The 18,732-nt window shown below is 36.2% G+C and overlaps 1 protein-coding gene across 3 annotated transcripts in view; it reads right to left on the bottom strand.

Annotated features, from left to right (window-relative positions):
* The window catches only part of INTS8 (integrator complex subunit 8), a 66,361-nt gene that overhangs the window by 31,119 nt on the left and 16,510 nt on the right, over positions 1–18,732 (bottom strand). For all 3 annotated transcript variants that reach the window (XM_023648705.2, XM_023648707.2, XM_070222352.1), the window contains exons 8-14: positions 17,329–17,484; positions 15,211–15,311; positions 14,617–14,758; positions 9,743–9,813; positions 9,187–9,362; positions 7,515–7,648; positions 6,177–6,287 (exon numbers count right to left, since the gene is read on the bottom strand). In XM_023648705.2, the coding sequence (XP_023504473.2) occupies positions 6,177–6,287; positions 7,515–7,648; positions 9,187–9,362; positions 9,743–9,813; positions 14,617–14,758; positions 15,211–15,311; positions 17,329–17,484 (891 nt within the window). The remainder of the gene's footprint in view (positions 1–6,176; positions 6,288–7,514; positions 7,649–9,186; positions 9,363–9,742; positions 9,814–14,616; positions 14,759–15,210; positions 15,312–17,328; positions 17,485–18,732) is intronic.

Here is an 18,732-nt window from a genome sequence, read left to right as displayed (position 1 = left end):
GAACGGAACCTGGGCCACCAAAGCAGAGCACACCAAATTTAACCACTAGGCCATGATTACGATTTTAAGATCAAGAAAACATAACATTCTGGAGAGAGATAGCAGCTTCATGGAGGAGTGAGTTCCCCCAGCGATCTCTCTCCTCCACCATACAATGAAAGAAACATCCACACACCAACAGAGGACATCCAAACATAACACAAAAGACGTCTGAGAGACCCACGCAGCCATACGATGGAGGACAGAGAGGATGGGGCCCCACTTGGAGGAGGTGGAAGGGGTAAGAGAAACCTTCACTCCCTCCCCAAAAGTCTGCCATCTGGGACCACAGGCAGCCTCCAAGAAAGGGGGGAGGGGACGTTTGTTCCTGGGAATGTCGAAGATCACCAAGTGCCCTCACAGCCTAGAGAGAGGCCTTCTATGGGGCGAAAGATATTGTGGGTGGTGACCTCATCAAGCCAACACCCAGGACAGCAGATAGCAAGCACAGAACGAGAAAACCCCAAGAGCATGCAGAAGAAAGAACCCCCCACCCCCACCTCCAGTGCCTGGGATCTTGTGGAAACCCAGAGGGTTCAGAATATGTGACTCTTGACCTCCATCCCATGGTGACAGGCAGTAACTGTGGCCAAATATTACCACGATGCGCAAAACAGAGCCACATCCTCTAGCAGTATCAAAAATTACATTAAATCTCCAGACCCGAGAGAAAATGACAAGTACCCAGATATCAGTCCTGAGGACAAAGAAATATGTAATCTAAATGACAGATAATTCAAAATAACTCTCATCAAAAAACTCAACAAATTAAAAGAGAATGTAGAGAAACAATTCAATGAGTTCAGGAGCTACTTCACAAAAGAGATTAAAACTATAAAGAAGAACCAATAAAATATATTGGTAATGAAAGACACAATGGATGAGATAAAACAGAACATGGATTCCGTGACTGCTCGAGCAGACATCATAGAGGAGTAAATCAGCATAATCGAGGATAGACACATTGAAATGCTCCAGATAGAGGAGGAGAGAGAACTAAAACTAAAAAGAAATGAAGAAAGTCTCTGAGAAATATCTAACTCAATTAGGAATTGCAACATAAGAATTATAGGTATTCAAGAAGGAGAAGAGTAAAATGCAGCAGAAAGCTTGTTCAAAGAAATAATAGCAGAGAAATTCCCAAACCTGGGGTAGGAGACGGAAATCCATATGGAAGAGGCTACCAGATCTCCTAAATAAGTCAATGTAAAAAGACCTACTGAAAGGCATATAGTAGTGAAACTGGAAAAGGCAATGAGAAAGAAAAAATACTAAGGGCAGCAAGGCAGAAGAAAATAACCTACAAAGGAACCCCTATCTGGCTTTCAGCAGATTTCTCTGGAGAAACGTTAGAGGATAGGAGAGACCGGAATGACATATTCAAATCTCTGAAGGACAAAAACTTTCAGCCAAGAATACTGTATCCAGTGAAAATATCCTTCAGATATGATGGAGAAATAATAACTTTCCCAGATAAACAAAAGCTAAGGGAGTTCATAGCCATGAGACACCACCCTCCCCATAAAAAATCCTCAAGAAGGCCCTACCTTTAAAAAAAAAAAAAAAAAAAAAGGAGAAAGCGATTACAAAGCACAGAGTAAGGAGATAAACAGGTAGACAAAAATCAGAAAATTGTAGCTATACATCAGAAAAGGTTAGCAAATACTCAAGTACAGCATTAAAGATAAAGCCAAGGAAAACACCAAAAACAAAGATAATCTTGTCATTTTAACCAAAAACTCACAAAACAAGATGGAATAAGACCTGAGAAAAACAACTTAGGAGGGGAAGAGGAAAGAGACTAAATCAGCTTAACCTAAGGAAATAAAGAGGCCATCAGAAAATGTATTATCTTATCCACAAGATTTTGAATACAAACCTCATGGTAACCACTAAACAAAAAAGCAGAAGAGAGACACAAATAATAAAGAGAAAACAAAGAAACACAACATAAAAAACTACATAACTCAACTGGTAGACCAAAATACACAGGATGAGAAACAAAGGAAATGCAGGAGAAGCAGAAAACGAGTGTTAAAATGGCAGCATTAAGCCCTCATATATCAATAATCACTCACCCCAAATGTAAACGGACTGAATTTTCCAATAAAAAGGCACAGGTGGTAAAATGGATTAAAGAACAGGACACAACAATATGCTTCCTCCAGGAAACACATCTCATCTCCAACGATAAACACAGGCTCAGAGTGATGGGATGGAAGACAATACTCCAATTAGTGGCAAACAAAAGAAGGCAGGAGTCGCAATACTTAGAGTAGACCTCAAGATAAGACAGGTAAAGAGAGACAAAGAGGGGCAGTATACAATGATCAAATGGACACTCTACCAAGAAGACATAACACTTATAAATACCTATGCACCCAAGAGGGGAGCACCAAAGTACATAAAGCAACTATTAACATACCTAAAAGAAGATATTAATAACAACACAATAATAGTAGGGGACCTCAACACTCTACTCGCATCAATGGATAGACCATCCAGAGAGAAAATCAACAAGGAAATAGTGGAATTAAATGAAAAGCTAGACCAGTTGGACTTAACAGACATATATAGAACACTCCATCCAAAAACAGCAGAATACATATTCTTCTGAAGTGTGCACAGAACATTCTCAAGGATAGACCATATGTTGGGAAACAAGGCAAGCCTCAATAAATCTAAGAAGACTGAAATAATAACAAGCATCTTCTCCATCACAATGCTATGAAGCTAGAAATTAATTACAAGAAAAAAGCTGAAAACAGGACAAAGATGTGGAGACTAAACAACATGATACTGAACAACCAATGGATCATTGAAGAAATTAAAGGAGAAATCAAAAAACATCTGGAGACAAATGAAAATGAAAACATACCATACCAACTCATATGAGATGCAGCAAAAGCCATATTAATAGGGAAATTCATCACAACACAGGCTCACGTTAACAAACAAGAAAAATCCCAAATAAGCAATCCCAAACTACACCTACACCTAACTGAATGAGAAAAAGCAGAACAAACAAAGCCCAAAGTCAGCAGAATGAGAGAAATAATACAAATCAGAGGAGAAATAAATGTAATTGAAACCAAAAAGGCAGTAGAAAGGATCAGTGAAACAAAGAGCTGGTCTGTTGAGAAGATAAATAAAACTGACAAACCCCTAGCCAGACTTACAAAGAAAAAAAAGAGAAAGCTCAGATAAACAAAATTAGAAATGAGAGAGGAGAAATTAACAATGGATACCACAGAAACACAAAAGGTTATAAGAGAATACTATGAAAGCTATATGCCAACAAAATGGACAATCTACAGGAAATGGATACACTAATCTTAGACTCTTACAACCTCCCAAAGCTGAGTCAAGAAGAAACAGACAATCTGAGCAGACCAATCACAAGGAAAGAGATTGAAACAGCAATCGATAGCAACCCAAAGAATAAAACCCCAGGACCAGATGGCTTCCCTGGAGAATTCTACCAAACTTTCAGTGAGGATTTAATATCTATCTTTTTCAAGCTATTCCAAAAAATTATGGAAGATGGAATGCTTCCTAACACATTCTACGAGGCCAACATCACTCTGATACCAAAGCCTGACAAGGACAACACAAAAAAGGAAAGTTACAGGTCAATATCGCTGATAAACATAGCTGCAAAACTCCTCAACAAAATACTGGCAAACTGAATACACCAATACATCAAAGGGATCACACATCATGATCACGTGGGATTTATACCAGGGACACAGGGATGGTTCAACATCTGCAAATCAATCAATGTGATACACCACATTAACAAAGGGAGGAATAAAAACCACATGATCATCTCAAAAGATGCAGAGAAAGCATGTGACAAGATCCAACAGCCATTTATGATAAAAACTCTTAACAAAATGGGGATAGAAGGAAAGTACCTCAACATAATAAAGGCCATATATGAAAAACCCACAGCCAACATCATACTCAGTGGGGAAAAACTGAGTGCCATCCCTCTGAGAACAGGAACAAGACAAGGATGCCCCTTATCACCACTCATTCAACATAGTACTGGAGGTTTTGGCCAGAGCAATTAGGCAAGAGAAAGGAATAAAAGGAATCCAAATAGGGAGTGAAGAAGTGAAACTCTCAGTGTTTGCAGACAACATGATCTTATATGTAGAAAACCCCAAAGAATCCATCAGAAAACCATTAGGAATAAGCCACAACTACAGTAAAGTTGCGGGGTACAAAATCACCTTACAAAAATCAGTTGCATTTCTATACTCTAATAACAAACTTACAGAAACAGAACTCAAGAATACAATTCTATTTACAATCACAACAAAAAGAATAAAATATCTATGAATAAATTTAACCAAAGAGGTGAAGGACTTACACAATGAAAACTATAAGACATTATTGAAAGAAATGGATGATGACATAAAGAGATGGAAAGAGATTCCATGCACATGGACTGAAAGAATAAACATAGTTAAAATGTCCATACTACCCAAAGCAATCTACAGATTCCATGCAATCCCAATCAGAATCCCAATGACATTCTTCATGGAAATAGAACAAAGAATCCTAAAATTCATATGGGGCAACCAAAGACTCAAAATTGGTAAAGCAATCCTGAGAAGAAAGAACAAAGCTGGAGGTATCACAATCCCTGACTTCAAAATGTACTACACAAAGCCACAGTAATCAAAACAGCATGGTACTGGTAAAAAAACATACACACAGATCAATGGAACAGAACAGCAAGCTGAGAAATACCGCACCTCTACAGAGAGCTACTCTTGGACGAAGGTGCCAAGAACATACAATGGAGAAAAGATAAGTCTCTTCAATAAACGGTGTTGGGAAATCTGGACAACCACGTGCAAAAGAATGAAAGGAGACCATTATCTCACATCATGCAAAAATAAACTCAAAATGGATCAAAGACTTGAAGATACGTCCTGAAACCATAAAAATCGTGGAAGATAATAGAGGTAGTACACTCCTGGACATCGAGCTTAAAAGGATCTTTTTGAATACCATGTCTTCTCAGACAAAGGAAACAAAAGAAAAATAAACAAGTGGGACATCATCAGAATAAAGAGCTCCTGGCAAAGCAAAAGAAATTAGGATGAAAATAAAAAGACAACCCACCAATTGGGAGAAAATATTTGCAAATCATATAACTGACAAGGGGTTAATCTCCATAATACATAAGGAACTCACACAACTAAACAAAAAAACAAACAGCCCAATCAAAAAATGGGCAGAGGATATGAACACACATTTTTCCAAAGAAGATATACAGATGGCCAATAAACACATGAAAAGATGTTCAACATCACTAACCATCAGGGAAATGCAAATCAAAACAACACTAAGATAGCACCTTAATCCGTTAAAACAGCTATAATCACTAAGACTAAAAATAACCAATGTTGGAGAGGGTGTGGAGAGAAGGGAACCCTCATACAGTGCTGGTGGGAATGCAAACTGATGCAGCCACTATGGAAAACAGTACGGAGATTCCTCAAAAAGCTAAAAATAGAAATACCATAACACCCAGCTACCCCACTACTGGGTGCGTAACCAAACAATTTGAAATCAATAATCCAAAGTAATACATGCACCCCTATGTTCACTGCAGCACTATTCACAATAGCCAAGACATGGAAGCAACCTAAGTGCCCACCTATCAATGATTGGATAAAGAAGATGTGGTATATGTGTGTGTGTACACACACACACACACACAGGAATACTACTCAGCCATAAAAAAAGACGAAATCATCCCATCTGCAACAACATGGATGGACCTGGAGGGAATTATGCTAAATGAAATAAGCCAGACAGAGAAAGACAAACACCATATGATTTCACTCATATGTGGAATATAAACAAACACATGGACTAAGAAAACAGTTCAGTGCTTACCAGGGGAATGGGGTTGGGGGGTGGGCACAGGGGGTGAAGAGGAGCACTTACGTGGTGACAGACAAGAAATATGTACAACTGAAATTTCACAACGAAGTAAACTAATATGAACTCAATTAAAAAAAAAAAAAGAAAATATAACATTCTGATTCCTGGCTTTCATGCTCAAATTAATAAAGTACATTCTTAACCAGCAGGTGATGTACACATTTACTCACCTTAACAGTACTGCAGTGTAAACCTTTGGCCATGAGAATGTAAACCAAATCTCTTGTTAAACTGTCTTTAATTCCCAGGATAACACCACTATAGACAGAAGGTACTTCCCACTAGAAGAAATAAAAATATATAAATACACACAGAGAAAGCCAAATCTAGGTAAGAATCGTTCAATAATCTTCAATCACATTAAAAAATCACTGAAAGGTCATTTTTAAAGAGAAAGGAAAATGACAGCCACAATGAAATGCTAATCAAAATAAAACATCCACTATAATGAACCACTAATAACTAACTAACTGGATTGGAACTTTCTGAAGTTGACTTCTGAAAAAAACGAGAGGAAAAAAACCTAGGAGTTTATACGTATTAACTCGTGATCCTCACAACATCACTGTGAAGTAGGTACAATTCTCCCCATTTTACAGATGAGAAAACTGAGGCACACAGACATTAACTAGTCCAAGATTATACAACTAGTGAGTATGGAGCTAGGATTCAAACTCAGTTTTAGAACTCCTTCTCTTAACTATTATGTTATACTTCCTCATGCATAAAAATGAACAGTAATAACAATATCAATACTAAAAAAGCCCAACTAACGTTCAGAGCAATTTTTCATTTCACTGCACTTGCATGTTCACATCCCATAAATACACATGAATTTCTGGCTAACTTCTTACTACATTTTCAGTAGAGGATGAATACGCAGTTAGTTAGAAGCACTGCCATATTACTTTAATTTCTCTGGATCTGTGGGCCATTTCTTTTGTATCTCTAGCTACATTCCACTGAAATGGTGTTTTAAAAGCTATTTTCATTTGCTCTTTCCATGTAGGAAAGCTTTTAAACAGATAACCTCAGAAACAGGTAAATAACATTAGCTGAGCTTTTTTAAAAGACTATCTAAAGCCAAAAATGTCCTATAGAGAAGTTTTAATGAATTGGTTCCAAGCTGTAGGCTTTAGACTTCAAGAGAGTATTAAAAAACAAAAGCAAAAATACTCCATAAGCACATAGCAAGTACTAGCTACAGACTGCATCAATATGCCTTATACATATACTTACAATTATATTTAAAATGTATGTAGATGCTGCGAAAATAAATAGAATATAAACTTATTTTTAGAGGTTACTGATTTAATAGAATCTTTTTTGGCACTGTGTATTTTCTCTGTCAATGAATGTTCAAAGTGCAATTACTGTCATGAGAAGATTCTAAAATTGCTGACAAAAACAGTCTTTATTCTCAAAAAGGTCAGGGAAAAACTCTTCTATTAAATTACAGCAGAAATAAGGGTAATTTTCTTATCTGTTCCTGACAGGGGGTTTTTTACCTTATTAGACACTGTCCAGAACTGGCGCTCTGAAGTCATACCATGTAATTCAATTAAAATCTGTCGAATCCTCCAGGGATCCACTGATAATATCAACTGATGCTCCAATTGGCCAATGTTGACACTTGCTGAGGCTAAGAAAGGAAGAAGGGATTTCTATTTCAATAATGATTTAATTCAGGGGGGCCGACCCTATGGCCGCATGGTTAAGTTTGTGCATTCCACTCCAGCAGCCCAGGGTTCGGATCCTGGGTGTGGACATGGCACCACTCATTAGGTCATGTTAAGACGGCGTCCCAATGCCACAAGTAGAAGGATCCACAACTAAAATATACAACGATGTACTGGGGGTATTTGGGAAGGAAAAAGCAGGGGAAAAAAAAAATAAGCAAATAATGATTTAATTCAAAGGTGTACACAATCCTATGAGAATGATAATTTGAGATAAATGTGTATATTTCTAAATATCTAAAAGAAGCTTTTATCTTGAGAAGTGATTCAACATAACTGTAAACGATGTGTTAACTTTATCATATAGAAAATCTAACAATGTGTATTATATCTGCATTTAATAAATACACAATGAAAATATAAACAAAGAAAAGTCAATAACTGGTTCACAGAAAGAACTATGTGGGACATATCGAAAAATTTAACTTATATAGACAGGCTCCTTTTTTTTTTTTTTTTTTTTTTTTTTGCTGAGGAAGATTAGCCCTGAGCTAAGATCTGCACCAATCTTCTCTATTTTGTAGGTATTTTGCATGGCTGGCGAGTGATGCAGGCCTACTCCTAGGATCCAAACCCATGAACCCAGGCCGCTGAAGTAGAGCATGTGGAACTTTAACCATTTGGCCATGGGGCCAGCCTGATGTAACGTGTTAACCAAAGCAAGTATAAAATGTTAATTTTGAGTAATAAACATTAAGAACGCATATTTTTTTGAAGGCAGAAGAGTAGGTACTGCCTTAGCAGAGAACTAAGAAATGATTAAAATCCCTAATCACAACTCAGCTTTCAGATATAGTTTTCAAATGATGCATTTCCAGCATTTTATGTGTTTTTGTTATTGTCTTCCTTTACAACTGGACAGTCAACCAGTTTAAATCTAGTGAGGATTAAAGCAGCTAAGAAATTTTGCTTTTTTCTTAAACCAACTTATGGTTTGAAGCTTATGTTTCTTATTAACGAGCGCTGTATTTTCTACTTACATTTAAAAAGAGCAAAGATGTACGAAAACCATCAAACAGGGCAAAAATGGCAATGTTGCCAAAGCTTTAATGCTTAGCCAGCAGACAGCATCATAGTGATAGAGGCTGAAATGCATGAAAGCCTGTGCCTTTCTTCTGTTCTCAGCATTCTTTACCACTCCCCTCCCCCTCCCCTTATTTTGCACCTTCAAGAACATAGCAGCAAAGCTGCCTTGGTCCATTTCCCCAGCTACAATCTTTCATGTCGCCGGGCCTCCATCTCCATTAACCGTGGAGTTAGCAGAGTCACAGCACTTAACTGCTTGACAAAAACATGACTACTGAAGACAGGTAAATTTCTATTAATTACCAAATAAGTATAAACTACAACAAACAGATGGTATCATCAAATAGACTGGGGAGCAAATATAACAGAGGAGTAAAATGCGCCAACATTTTAGCCAGCAGACTAGAGAACTAACCTGGGATATCATAAAATGAGGTCACAGGTTTAATGCACAGATTTACTCTAGGGCATCTCTTCCTCATCTGGTCAATAAGTAGTTTCTGTTCTTCATCTTTCAACAATGTAATGAAAAGCTCATGTGAAGAAATCATGAAAACATACTGTAGATCTTCCAACCCCAGACACACATTCCTAGATCAGTAAGAAATATTGTGAAACAAAAATGTGTATAATTTACTTTAGGGAAAACAAGCGTATCAACCAATTTTTATTAATAAAACATTCAAAAAGCCACCATTTCATAAATTACACAATGATATTTTGAAATAGATTTAAAAATTTCTCTTTGACATCACAATTTTAAATAAGAACCAATGTCACAACATACAAAAAGAGTAACTGATATAATCTTAAGTTTTATGTGGCTGCACAAATCTAAATTTAATCATAACTGTTCTCAAGTACCAGTTACAGCCTGGTTATAAAATATGCGTGACAAATCCAAAAAGCAGTAAGAGATACTTTTCTCACAAGACTAAGTTCACAGTTAAGAAAAAAAAAAAGGCACTTACTTTAGAAAAGCAGCCATGTTTCCTTTCAAAGAATCTGAAGCTTTTTCTAAATTTATTGATCTTGAACATACCTAAGAATATGAGTAATTTTTAACTGAATATGGGTACTTTAAAAAATATATACTACCATTTGAAAAGTTTAGATTCAAAAACAACTGAATTTTCCTTTTTCAACATATATCAATCACAGATTTGGTTAAGTAATTTAAGAGATGAGACCAAAGAATAAGAATGCATTCTGGGGAGTGGAAGGCGACCATATCAATAATTGCAGGTATTTATATGTAGTAAAGAATAATCTATTCAGAATACTAAAGAGCTCTCCCAGAATTTATAAAGCGTGTTGCCAGATTATATGGGGTGATAAACTTTAAGAATCAGTAGCTCCTGTTAGAAAACTGAGAAGATACATCTCAGATAGTTGAAAAGAATGATCAATAATAGCTAAAGTATACGGAACCAATGGTTAAGAAGGTAACCAAGGTTTAAAAAATAAACAATGAAAACAGTAACAGAAACTAGTTATGGATATATTAGTTATCTACAAATAATATTCTCATACCATTTATTCTGTGTTTATTCACTAAATTAGGATTCCTTCCTTCACATTACTTACAAGAAGTCAAAACAAAACATAATTAATATAAAAGTCCCTAACCTCAAGAAATTGTCAAATAATCTCAACTATGTTGATGAAAAGAATTACAGAATGTTTATAGCATCATTATTCATAATAGCCAAAAAGTCAAAACAATCCTAAAGTCCATCAACTGATGAACGTACACACAAAACAGATACTCAATAGTATACCCATTTGATGGAACATTATTCAGTCACAAAAAGGAATGAAGTACTGAGGCCAGCCCAATGACGTGGTGGTTAGGTTTGTGGGTTCGGATCCTGGGTGCAGACCTAAGTACTGCTCATCAAGTCATGCTGTGGTGGCATCTCATACAAAAAATAGAGGAAGACTGGCACGGATGTTAGCTCTGGGCCAATCTTCCTCACCAAAAAAAAAAAAAAAAAAAAAGACTGGAGTACTAATACATGCTGTCACATGGATGAACCGTGAAAAGAAGCCAGTTACAGAGGACCACATATTTTATGATTTCATTTATATGAAATGTCTAGAATAGGCAAATCTATAGACAACAAATAGATGAGTAGTTGCCTGGGGTTGAGGGGATTAAGGGAAAATGGGGGATGATTGCTAATGGACAAAAGGGTTTGTTGCAGGGGATGAAGGAATGAAAATGTTCTAAAACCGACTGAGGTGATGACTGCAACAACTCTATGAACAAACAAAAATCACTTTAAATTAGTGAACTGCATGCTATGTGAATTATACCTCAATGAAGCTGTTATTAAAAGATAAAAAAGAGTAACAGTATTTTAAAATTACCATTTTTAAATTACCAATTACCTGCTCAGAAACAGAATTTTAAAAGTACTATGCTCAGAGGAACAGGTTACTCTATTAGTATATATGACATCTGAGCATCTTGGAGTATGTATAATATATTTACATTATAATAATTTTGCTCCACTGTACAAATAAATATTAAGTTTGCTGCCATACATAAGATCTTATAAGTAATTCTTGCGTGTCCTTTCATAATAAATTATTTATTCAAATAGAGATGCACTGTATATATGTCATAGAACAAGTGTTAACTTCCGATAAGCAACGTAACAGGTATGTTATGTGAATTCACTTCATTTTTTAAAAAATTAAAACCATGAAATAAAGGACATCTTTAGAGATGCTATAAGCACTAAAAAATAAAAAGCTTTAATACTAACAAACTTAAAAATTTAGATGAAGTGGACAAATTCTTAGAAAGTTTCTTAAAACTAATCAACAAAAAAGAATAACTCTAAAATCATGATGAAATTGAATTAATACCAAAAGTCTTCCCACAAAAAAAATCTCCAGGCCCAAATACTTCATGGGTAAATTCCAGCAAACACTGAAAGAAGCAATGAGTCCATTTTTATACAAACTTTTCCAGGCAAGAAAAGTGATACAGACCCCAATTTATTTATGATGCAAGCAAGACCTTGATACAAAAAAGAAAAAAATAGATGCATCAATCTCACACATGAATGTAAAAAATCTTAAAATACCAGCAAACCGAATCCAGTAACGTATATTAAAAAAAGATCATGAAAGACACATAAACTAATACAACGTTATATGTCGATTACATTGCAAGTAAAAGGAAAAAAGATCACAACCTATTGTGTTTATCCAGACAAGTGAAGCTGGTTTAGCATTTAAAAATTAATTAATATACTTCACCACATTAACAGATTAGAAGAGACAAATTAAATTATGTGCTCATCATAGTATAAAAAAGTAATCAATAAAATCTGAAAATCATTCATGATTTAAAAAAAAAGAGCCCTTAGTGAACTAAGGATACATGGAAACTTCCTTAATCAGATCAAGAGTGGCTACAAGAAAACCCTACAATAAACATCACTCTAACTATGGTGAAACAGTACAGGCTTTTCCTCTGAGACTGAGAATGAGACCAAGAAGCCCAGCAGCCCCTTCTACTGAACACTGTACGGGAGAGGTCACTGTCAGCACAAAAAGAACAAGGAAAAAGAAATAAAAATGAAAAGGTTAGAGAAGGAAAATACCAAAATGCATTATTTATAGATGAAGACCATTTAGAAAAACAAATGAACTTACAGATGAACTAACAGAATTGTTAAGAGTTTAGCAAAGTAGCTGAAAACAAAATCATTATACAAAGTTCAAGTGTTCCTCTATACCAATGCATAATCTATTTTCAAGTGCATATAGAAAATAAAAACTTCTATGGAAAAATTATAAAGCTCTGAGGGACATTAAAGAATGCCTAAATCAATCAAGAGCTGTACCAATTCAGGGATTAGAAGACTCAATATTGTAAAGATACTAATTCTTCTCAAATTAGTTTTTAAATGTCATGTAATGCCAAACAAAAATCCACTGGGCTTATCTGTGTGTTTAGAAGATGGTGCAAAGGACAAGCATAACCAATACAACTTTGAAAAGCAAGGTTAGTGCTCTAGATGATATCAAGACACAGGGATACTGACGTAAGGACAAATAGAAAAGTGGTACAGAATAGAGTCCCAGAAACAGGCCCCGAGAAGGATGGACACTTGGCGTGCAACAGAGGTAGCAGTGATGATTGGCAGATAAAGATGGATCTTTCAATAAATGGTACTGGAAGAAATGGACAGTCATATAGAGGAAAAGAAGTGACATGAGACCCCCTACTTCATGTGATACACAAAAATCAATTGTAGATGGATTAAAGACCCAAATGTGAAAGGAAGGCTAACCTATAAAGCTTTTGGAAGATAAAATATAAAACTATCATCATGATCTCAGGATAGGAAAATCTTTCTTAAACAAGACAGAAATCACTAATCTTTTCCTTTATGGAAAAGATTGATAAATTTTATTATATTAAAATTAACAGTTTTAAAAACACTAAAAAGAAAGTTAAAAGAGAAGTCAAACTCAGAGAAGATACCTGCAATATTTAAAATTGGTAAAGGACAGAATATATAAAGATCTCCTACAAAAAAACTCCTGTGAAAAAAAAACAAACATTGACAACCCAACAGAAAACCAAGGCATACCACTAGCAACAGGTACCTCAAAAGACGAAATCTATATGAGCAAAAAAGTAAATGAAAAGTTGTGAATTCCTCAGTAACAGGTAAATGGAAATTAAAACCTCAATGAGATACCACTATACAATGATCTGACAGGCAAATCTGAAAATACCAAGGGCTGGCAAGGATTAACCAATGAGAACTCTCACACATGCTGGCAGCACAAACACTTTGATATTATGAAGTAATACTGCAGATACACTTTCTCTAGGTACATAACATAGACAAATGGTACATGTGTGCATCACTATATATGTACAGTTACGTTCCAAGCAGCACAATAGCCATAAACTGTAAACAATGCAAATGTCTATGATAAGAATGGATGAATTGTGACATGGTCACGTATATTATATATATGTGGTCACGTTATACATATATGGTCACGTAATAACACCCTACACATCAATGGAAAAAAAACTCTATCTGTAGGCAATAACTTGAAAAGATATCCCTCAAATATGTTTAGTGAAAGAAAATGAATGTATTTTGTATGATTTCATTTACATGAAGTTCACAAGAGGCGAATTAAAGAATACTCTTTCAGGGTGCATACAAAGGTGATACAACTGTAAAGAAAAGCAAGGAAAAGATTATCACAAAAGGCAGGACAGCAGTTTCCTCAGGGAAGGGAGAGAGGGTTTGAGAAAGAGCACAAGAAGGACTTCTAGACCGTTAGCAATGTTATATTTCTGGAACTAAGTGGTATTAACTGTGCTTTATGTACTTCTCTCAAAGTCTACTGCATTAAGATCGTTCGAGAAAGAGGCAGAAACATCCAGTAGAAGCATATTCTGGTGCTCACATGAGAGGCCAGAGGCAGGATTGGGGAGTTTTAAGTAAAGAGGTGACTGAACAGATGACTGAAGCTTTGAATGAGAATAAAAATGATACGAGAAGATGAGTGCACCAAGGATAAAACTTTTGTAAACAAATACATTAAAGGGAAAGTAAAAGAGAGGTCAATGAAAGACCAAGGAGAATCCAAGTGAGGGTGTGAGAAGGAACTCGGAGAGCTAGAAAAGCGCTCTAGCAGAGGACAAGGTGGAGAGCACAGCCCGTCAGCAGCATCAACGACCAGCCAGGAGGTCAGACAGACAGAGACAGGAAAAAGGGCACTGGAGGCGGCAACTAAGAGGTCATTGGTAAGCTTAAACCAAAACTACCAATCAGAAGGAGAGAAAATGTCTCACCTCAAGAAGAAAGTCGATTTTCTCTTTATTAGGTGTGAGAAATAGCTGGTTAAATTGAACACTAATTGTTCTGCCTTCCAATATATCACGGACTGTGTTACAGGCACAGACTTTAAAACAGATTTCATCTAGAGCTTCACTTCTGTAGAACACAAAAGTAGATCCACTAATATATTTTTTTTTTAATAAAAGAAAGGTATATATTACAAAAGTAAATTCACAAGAATGAGCCATTTACTCTCGATAGGTAATATTTTAGGATATTTAGGCACACCAGTAAATACTCAAGTCAGGGATAAAAAAGGCAGAACAGAAAGGTTTTGAATTTATCAAGGGACAATGTAGTTACAGATTAGGTAACAGACTCGAATTCTGCTGTGTAGAATTCTTTTTCCCCATGCACTTTTAAAACGGATCAGATGACGGGTATGCTGGCTCCTCCGGCTATGTCAATTTCCCATGTCCTAACAAAAGTGACAGGACTGTGTCACAGACTTATTAGGTCATTTGGAGGTGTGTTTTTGATAAACCCAAAATGCATACTTGCTCTTTTACTCAAAAATCAAAAAGAAATTCTTCAATTTACTTACTTACCCCTGTTGAGCTTTCTGGAAGAGTTCTCTTAGTACTGACTGCCGGAACTGGACAGGTAAACTGAAGGTTAAGTTATCTTCAATGAAAATCTTTATAACTTCCTGGAAGACAGGCATGAAATTGCATCCATTTCAAAAATCAGGGTGAAGTTTATTTTTAAAAAGTCTTTTCCAAAAAACAGAAAATTAAAAATTGTTTTTAAAAAGTCTTTGTATAATGGAAAATACAAGTTGAAGAAAATCATAAAAATATCTTACTAGGAAAATCTTCTCTTTCCAAAATTTTAAAATTAAATAACCCCACCTTTCTTTAAATTGAAGATCATGGACTAAAAATGAAAGGGAAGGGAAGAATCAATCAATAAGAGGCAAGTCAGCCATGTTATTAGAAAGAAGTTTGAAAATATTTTCTCATCCACTTTAAACACAGGTTAATACAAGCAACTTTTTAAAATATGACAAATATAACACTTTAAAATAGTTCAGCTGGAAAAAAACATACACTAAGAAACTATTCTAACAAATTTAAATGGTTTAAAAGATATTATTTAGTGAATCACAGAAAATACACAGAACATTATTACAAACAGACTTCTCAGCTTTCTCAAGCAACGGAAGAGGAGGAGAGAGGGGTGACAGCATGGGGAGACGGGGAACAGGATTCCTGGAGACAGTTAAAGCTCATCAGCTGCTACCACAAAAGTACTGATCAAAGTGGTTTCAAAACTAAAGAGCTTTGTTTCACCACTGTTTCACCTCCGTAGCAACAGAAGCAAGGCAGGGCTGCACAGGGCAAGAGAGCCACTCCCCAGATGGGAGAAGACACATTTGTTACAGCTGTTCGACAAGTGCTTGTTCAGCACCAAATACAGAGTTCACAGAAAGAGAACCCTATTCAAATAAAAAGTTGAATACGATTTCTAAGATAATCCTGCATAACCGAAGTGATAAATTTCAGAGTTCCAACAAAATCGCTATTTTCCTCTTCCTACCTACCCATTACACTAATTCCTGACTCACACATTCTTGCACTTTATTATATGCACAGTAACATGCGTCGACCTATGAGTAATATTTCTAAGGTCGTGTTTGCACAGGTCTTACCACTCTGGTGAGCTTCTTAAAGATTCTACATCTTATGAAAAATGATGCCCACCCTCCACAAGACATAGGGATGTATAACTGAAAGATCTCTAGTCTTTAATACATTCGTTTGCATCTGTAATCCATCCTCAAGGAAGCCTAATTTTCTTTCCTAGGGCAAAAAAAGAATTTGAAAAAAGGGCCAGAGGTATGGGGAGGAAGTGCTACCTCCCTTCTTCTACTTTCTATGAAAAAAATTAACTCTAGTTGAGAAGAATGAACTGGGCTAGAAGCCCATCTGGAGACAAGAGTAAAGGCAGAGTAGAGCTTTATTATGTCATGAGTCCCATCTTGAATAACATGAAGGCACTGTTCACTTTCTACACTGAAAGTTTCCAATAAAGATTTTAAAAGTACAAATCCTAATTACCAGTGATTTCAATGAAAAACTAAAGATGTATACCCAGAGGGGACAATAAAAATCTCAACAGACTCATTCAAGCCCTCTTCATGAGTCAAACTAAGATGACGACCAGGCTCAGTGGCAAAGTGGGCACTGTAACAGACCATCCAAAACTACCAAAACCGCTCTGCTCACTTTCTCCTCAGCCTCAATACTGGCAGTGGCCAGCAAGGGTGGGCGACAAGGCCACACTTTCAAATCGGAACACTTGCAGGCTCCATAAAACTAAAAATTCTCTACTTATAATTTTAAAAGTTGAAAGCTGTGCTTACAGAGTTTCTTACAAAATTTACTTAAAATGGACAAACTGTACCTTCAAGAAAGGATAATATCAATGATAAGAAATGAACAGTTACATAGTGCTTTGCCTTAAGAGTTTATAAACTGTAACTTCTCACTTGGTTCTCATAAGAAGCCTATGAAATGGGCTCATTATTACCACTATTTTATTGGCCAATCTGACAGTTTGACTTCCCCCAAATGACACAACTGGTGGTGCCAGGATTTGAACTCAGTTCTTCTGGCTTCCAAAGCTTTTCAACTATACTATTGCAAGCCCATCATACATCTTACCTGATAGTTGCCAGATCTCAAACAAATATGGACTTGACTATATGGAGTCAACTGTTGAGAGGTACTATCAGAAGAAGGTACAAGAACATTACATGCTTGACAATAGCCAGCTAACCGCTTCTCATCTATGGTACAATGAAGAGATAATGAACCTATCTGTAAAGTAAGAGGTATATACCGTTATCCATCAATGTAATAGAAACAATAGTCTAGCGCACACACAGTGCATTTTAACAGCCCAAGAAAACACTAATGGAAAATTCAGGGCTGGAGGAAACATAACAAAAAGATTAAAGGTTTAGAACAGGAGTCAGCAAACTATTGCTCATGGGCCAAATCCAGGCTGTGGCTGGTCTGCCGTACAGCCCTTGAGCTAAGAACAATTCTTAGGGCTGTAAAGCTAAAAAAAACTAAGAAGACAACAAATGAGAATATGCAATAGAAACTCCATATCACCCACAAAGCCTAAAATACTATCTGGCCCTTTATAAAAAAAAGTTTGCTGACTCCTGGTTTAGAGTTTTCAGGCCATCATACAAAAGGCAGACATTATCACTCTAAGATATGACAATTAATACACTGAGTCACAAAGAGTGAACACCGTTAAAAACAAGCTTAAAATACTGAAAAATACATACACTTGGCAGATATTTAAAGGGAGAGAGCAAAGAAAACTCAATCTTCACTCAAATGGAAAGAATGGGAATGTTTCTACCAAAACAGAAGAATTTTTTTAAAAAAATTGAAGTTTTAGGGGCTGGCCCCGTGGCCGAGTGGTTAAGTTCACACGCTCTGCTGCAGGCGGCCCAGTGTTTCGTTGGTTCGAATCCTGGGCGCAGACATGGCACTGCTCATTAACCCACGCTGAGGCAGCGTCCCACATGCCACAACTAGAAGGACCCACAACGAAGAATATACAACTATGTACCGGGGGTCTTTGGGGAGAAGAAGGAAAAAAAAATAAAATCTTTAAACATCTTGCCTTGAAAAAAAAAAAAAAATTAAAGTTTTAAATTACTATATCTGAAATGCCATGAAATTAGAAGACTGATCAGTTCCCTGGATAAAGTAATATGGGGATTCCCAATGGATCTAGAAAACATTTAAAATAAATCTCCAGCACATTTAATCAATTTCTCTCGTGAGGAAAGGAGAAATTGAAGTGGGAATTTTTCTAGGCACCAGGGACACAAAAACCTAGCAATACACTTTAAAATTCAGTTGTCTGAATCGCAGAAAGAAAAATGTAAATAATAAGCACATGAAGAAGTTTACCCTTACTCGGAATCAAGGAAATGCAAATTTTTTAAAGATACTATATTTCACCCATCATATTAGCAATTCAAAAAGAAAACTCCCTGCTGATTGGAGCACCCTGAGAGAAAAGTACCTGGAAAGCAATTT

Source organism: Equus caballus, chromosome 9, assembly GCF_041296265.1.
Source record: "Equus caballus isolate H_3958 breed thoroughbred chromosome 9, TB-T2T, whole genome shotgun sequence".
Classification (NCBI taxonomy): Eukaryota; Metazoa; Chordata; class Mammalia; order Perissodactyla; family Equidae; genus Equus; species Equus caballus.
This window is presented reverse-complemented; position numbering and strand designations above follow the sequence as displayed.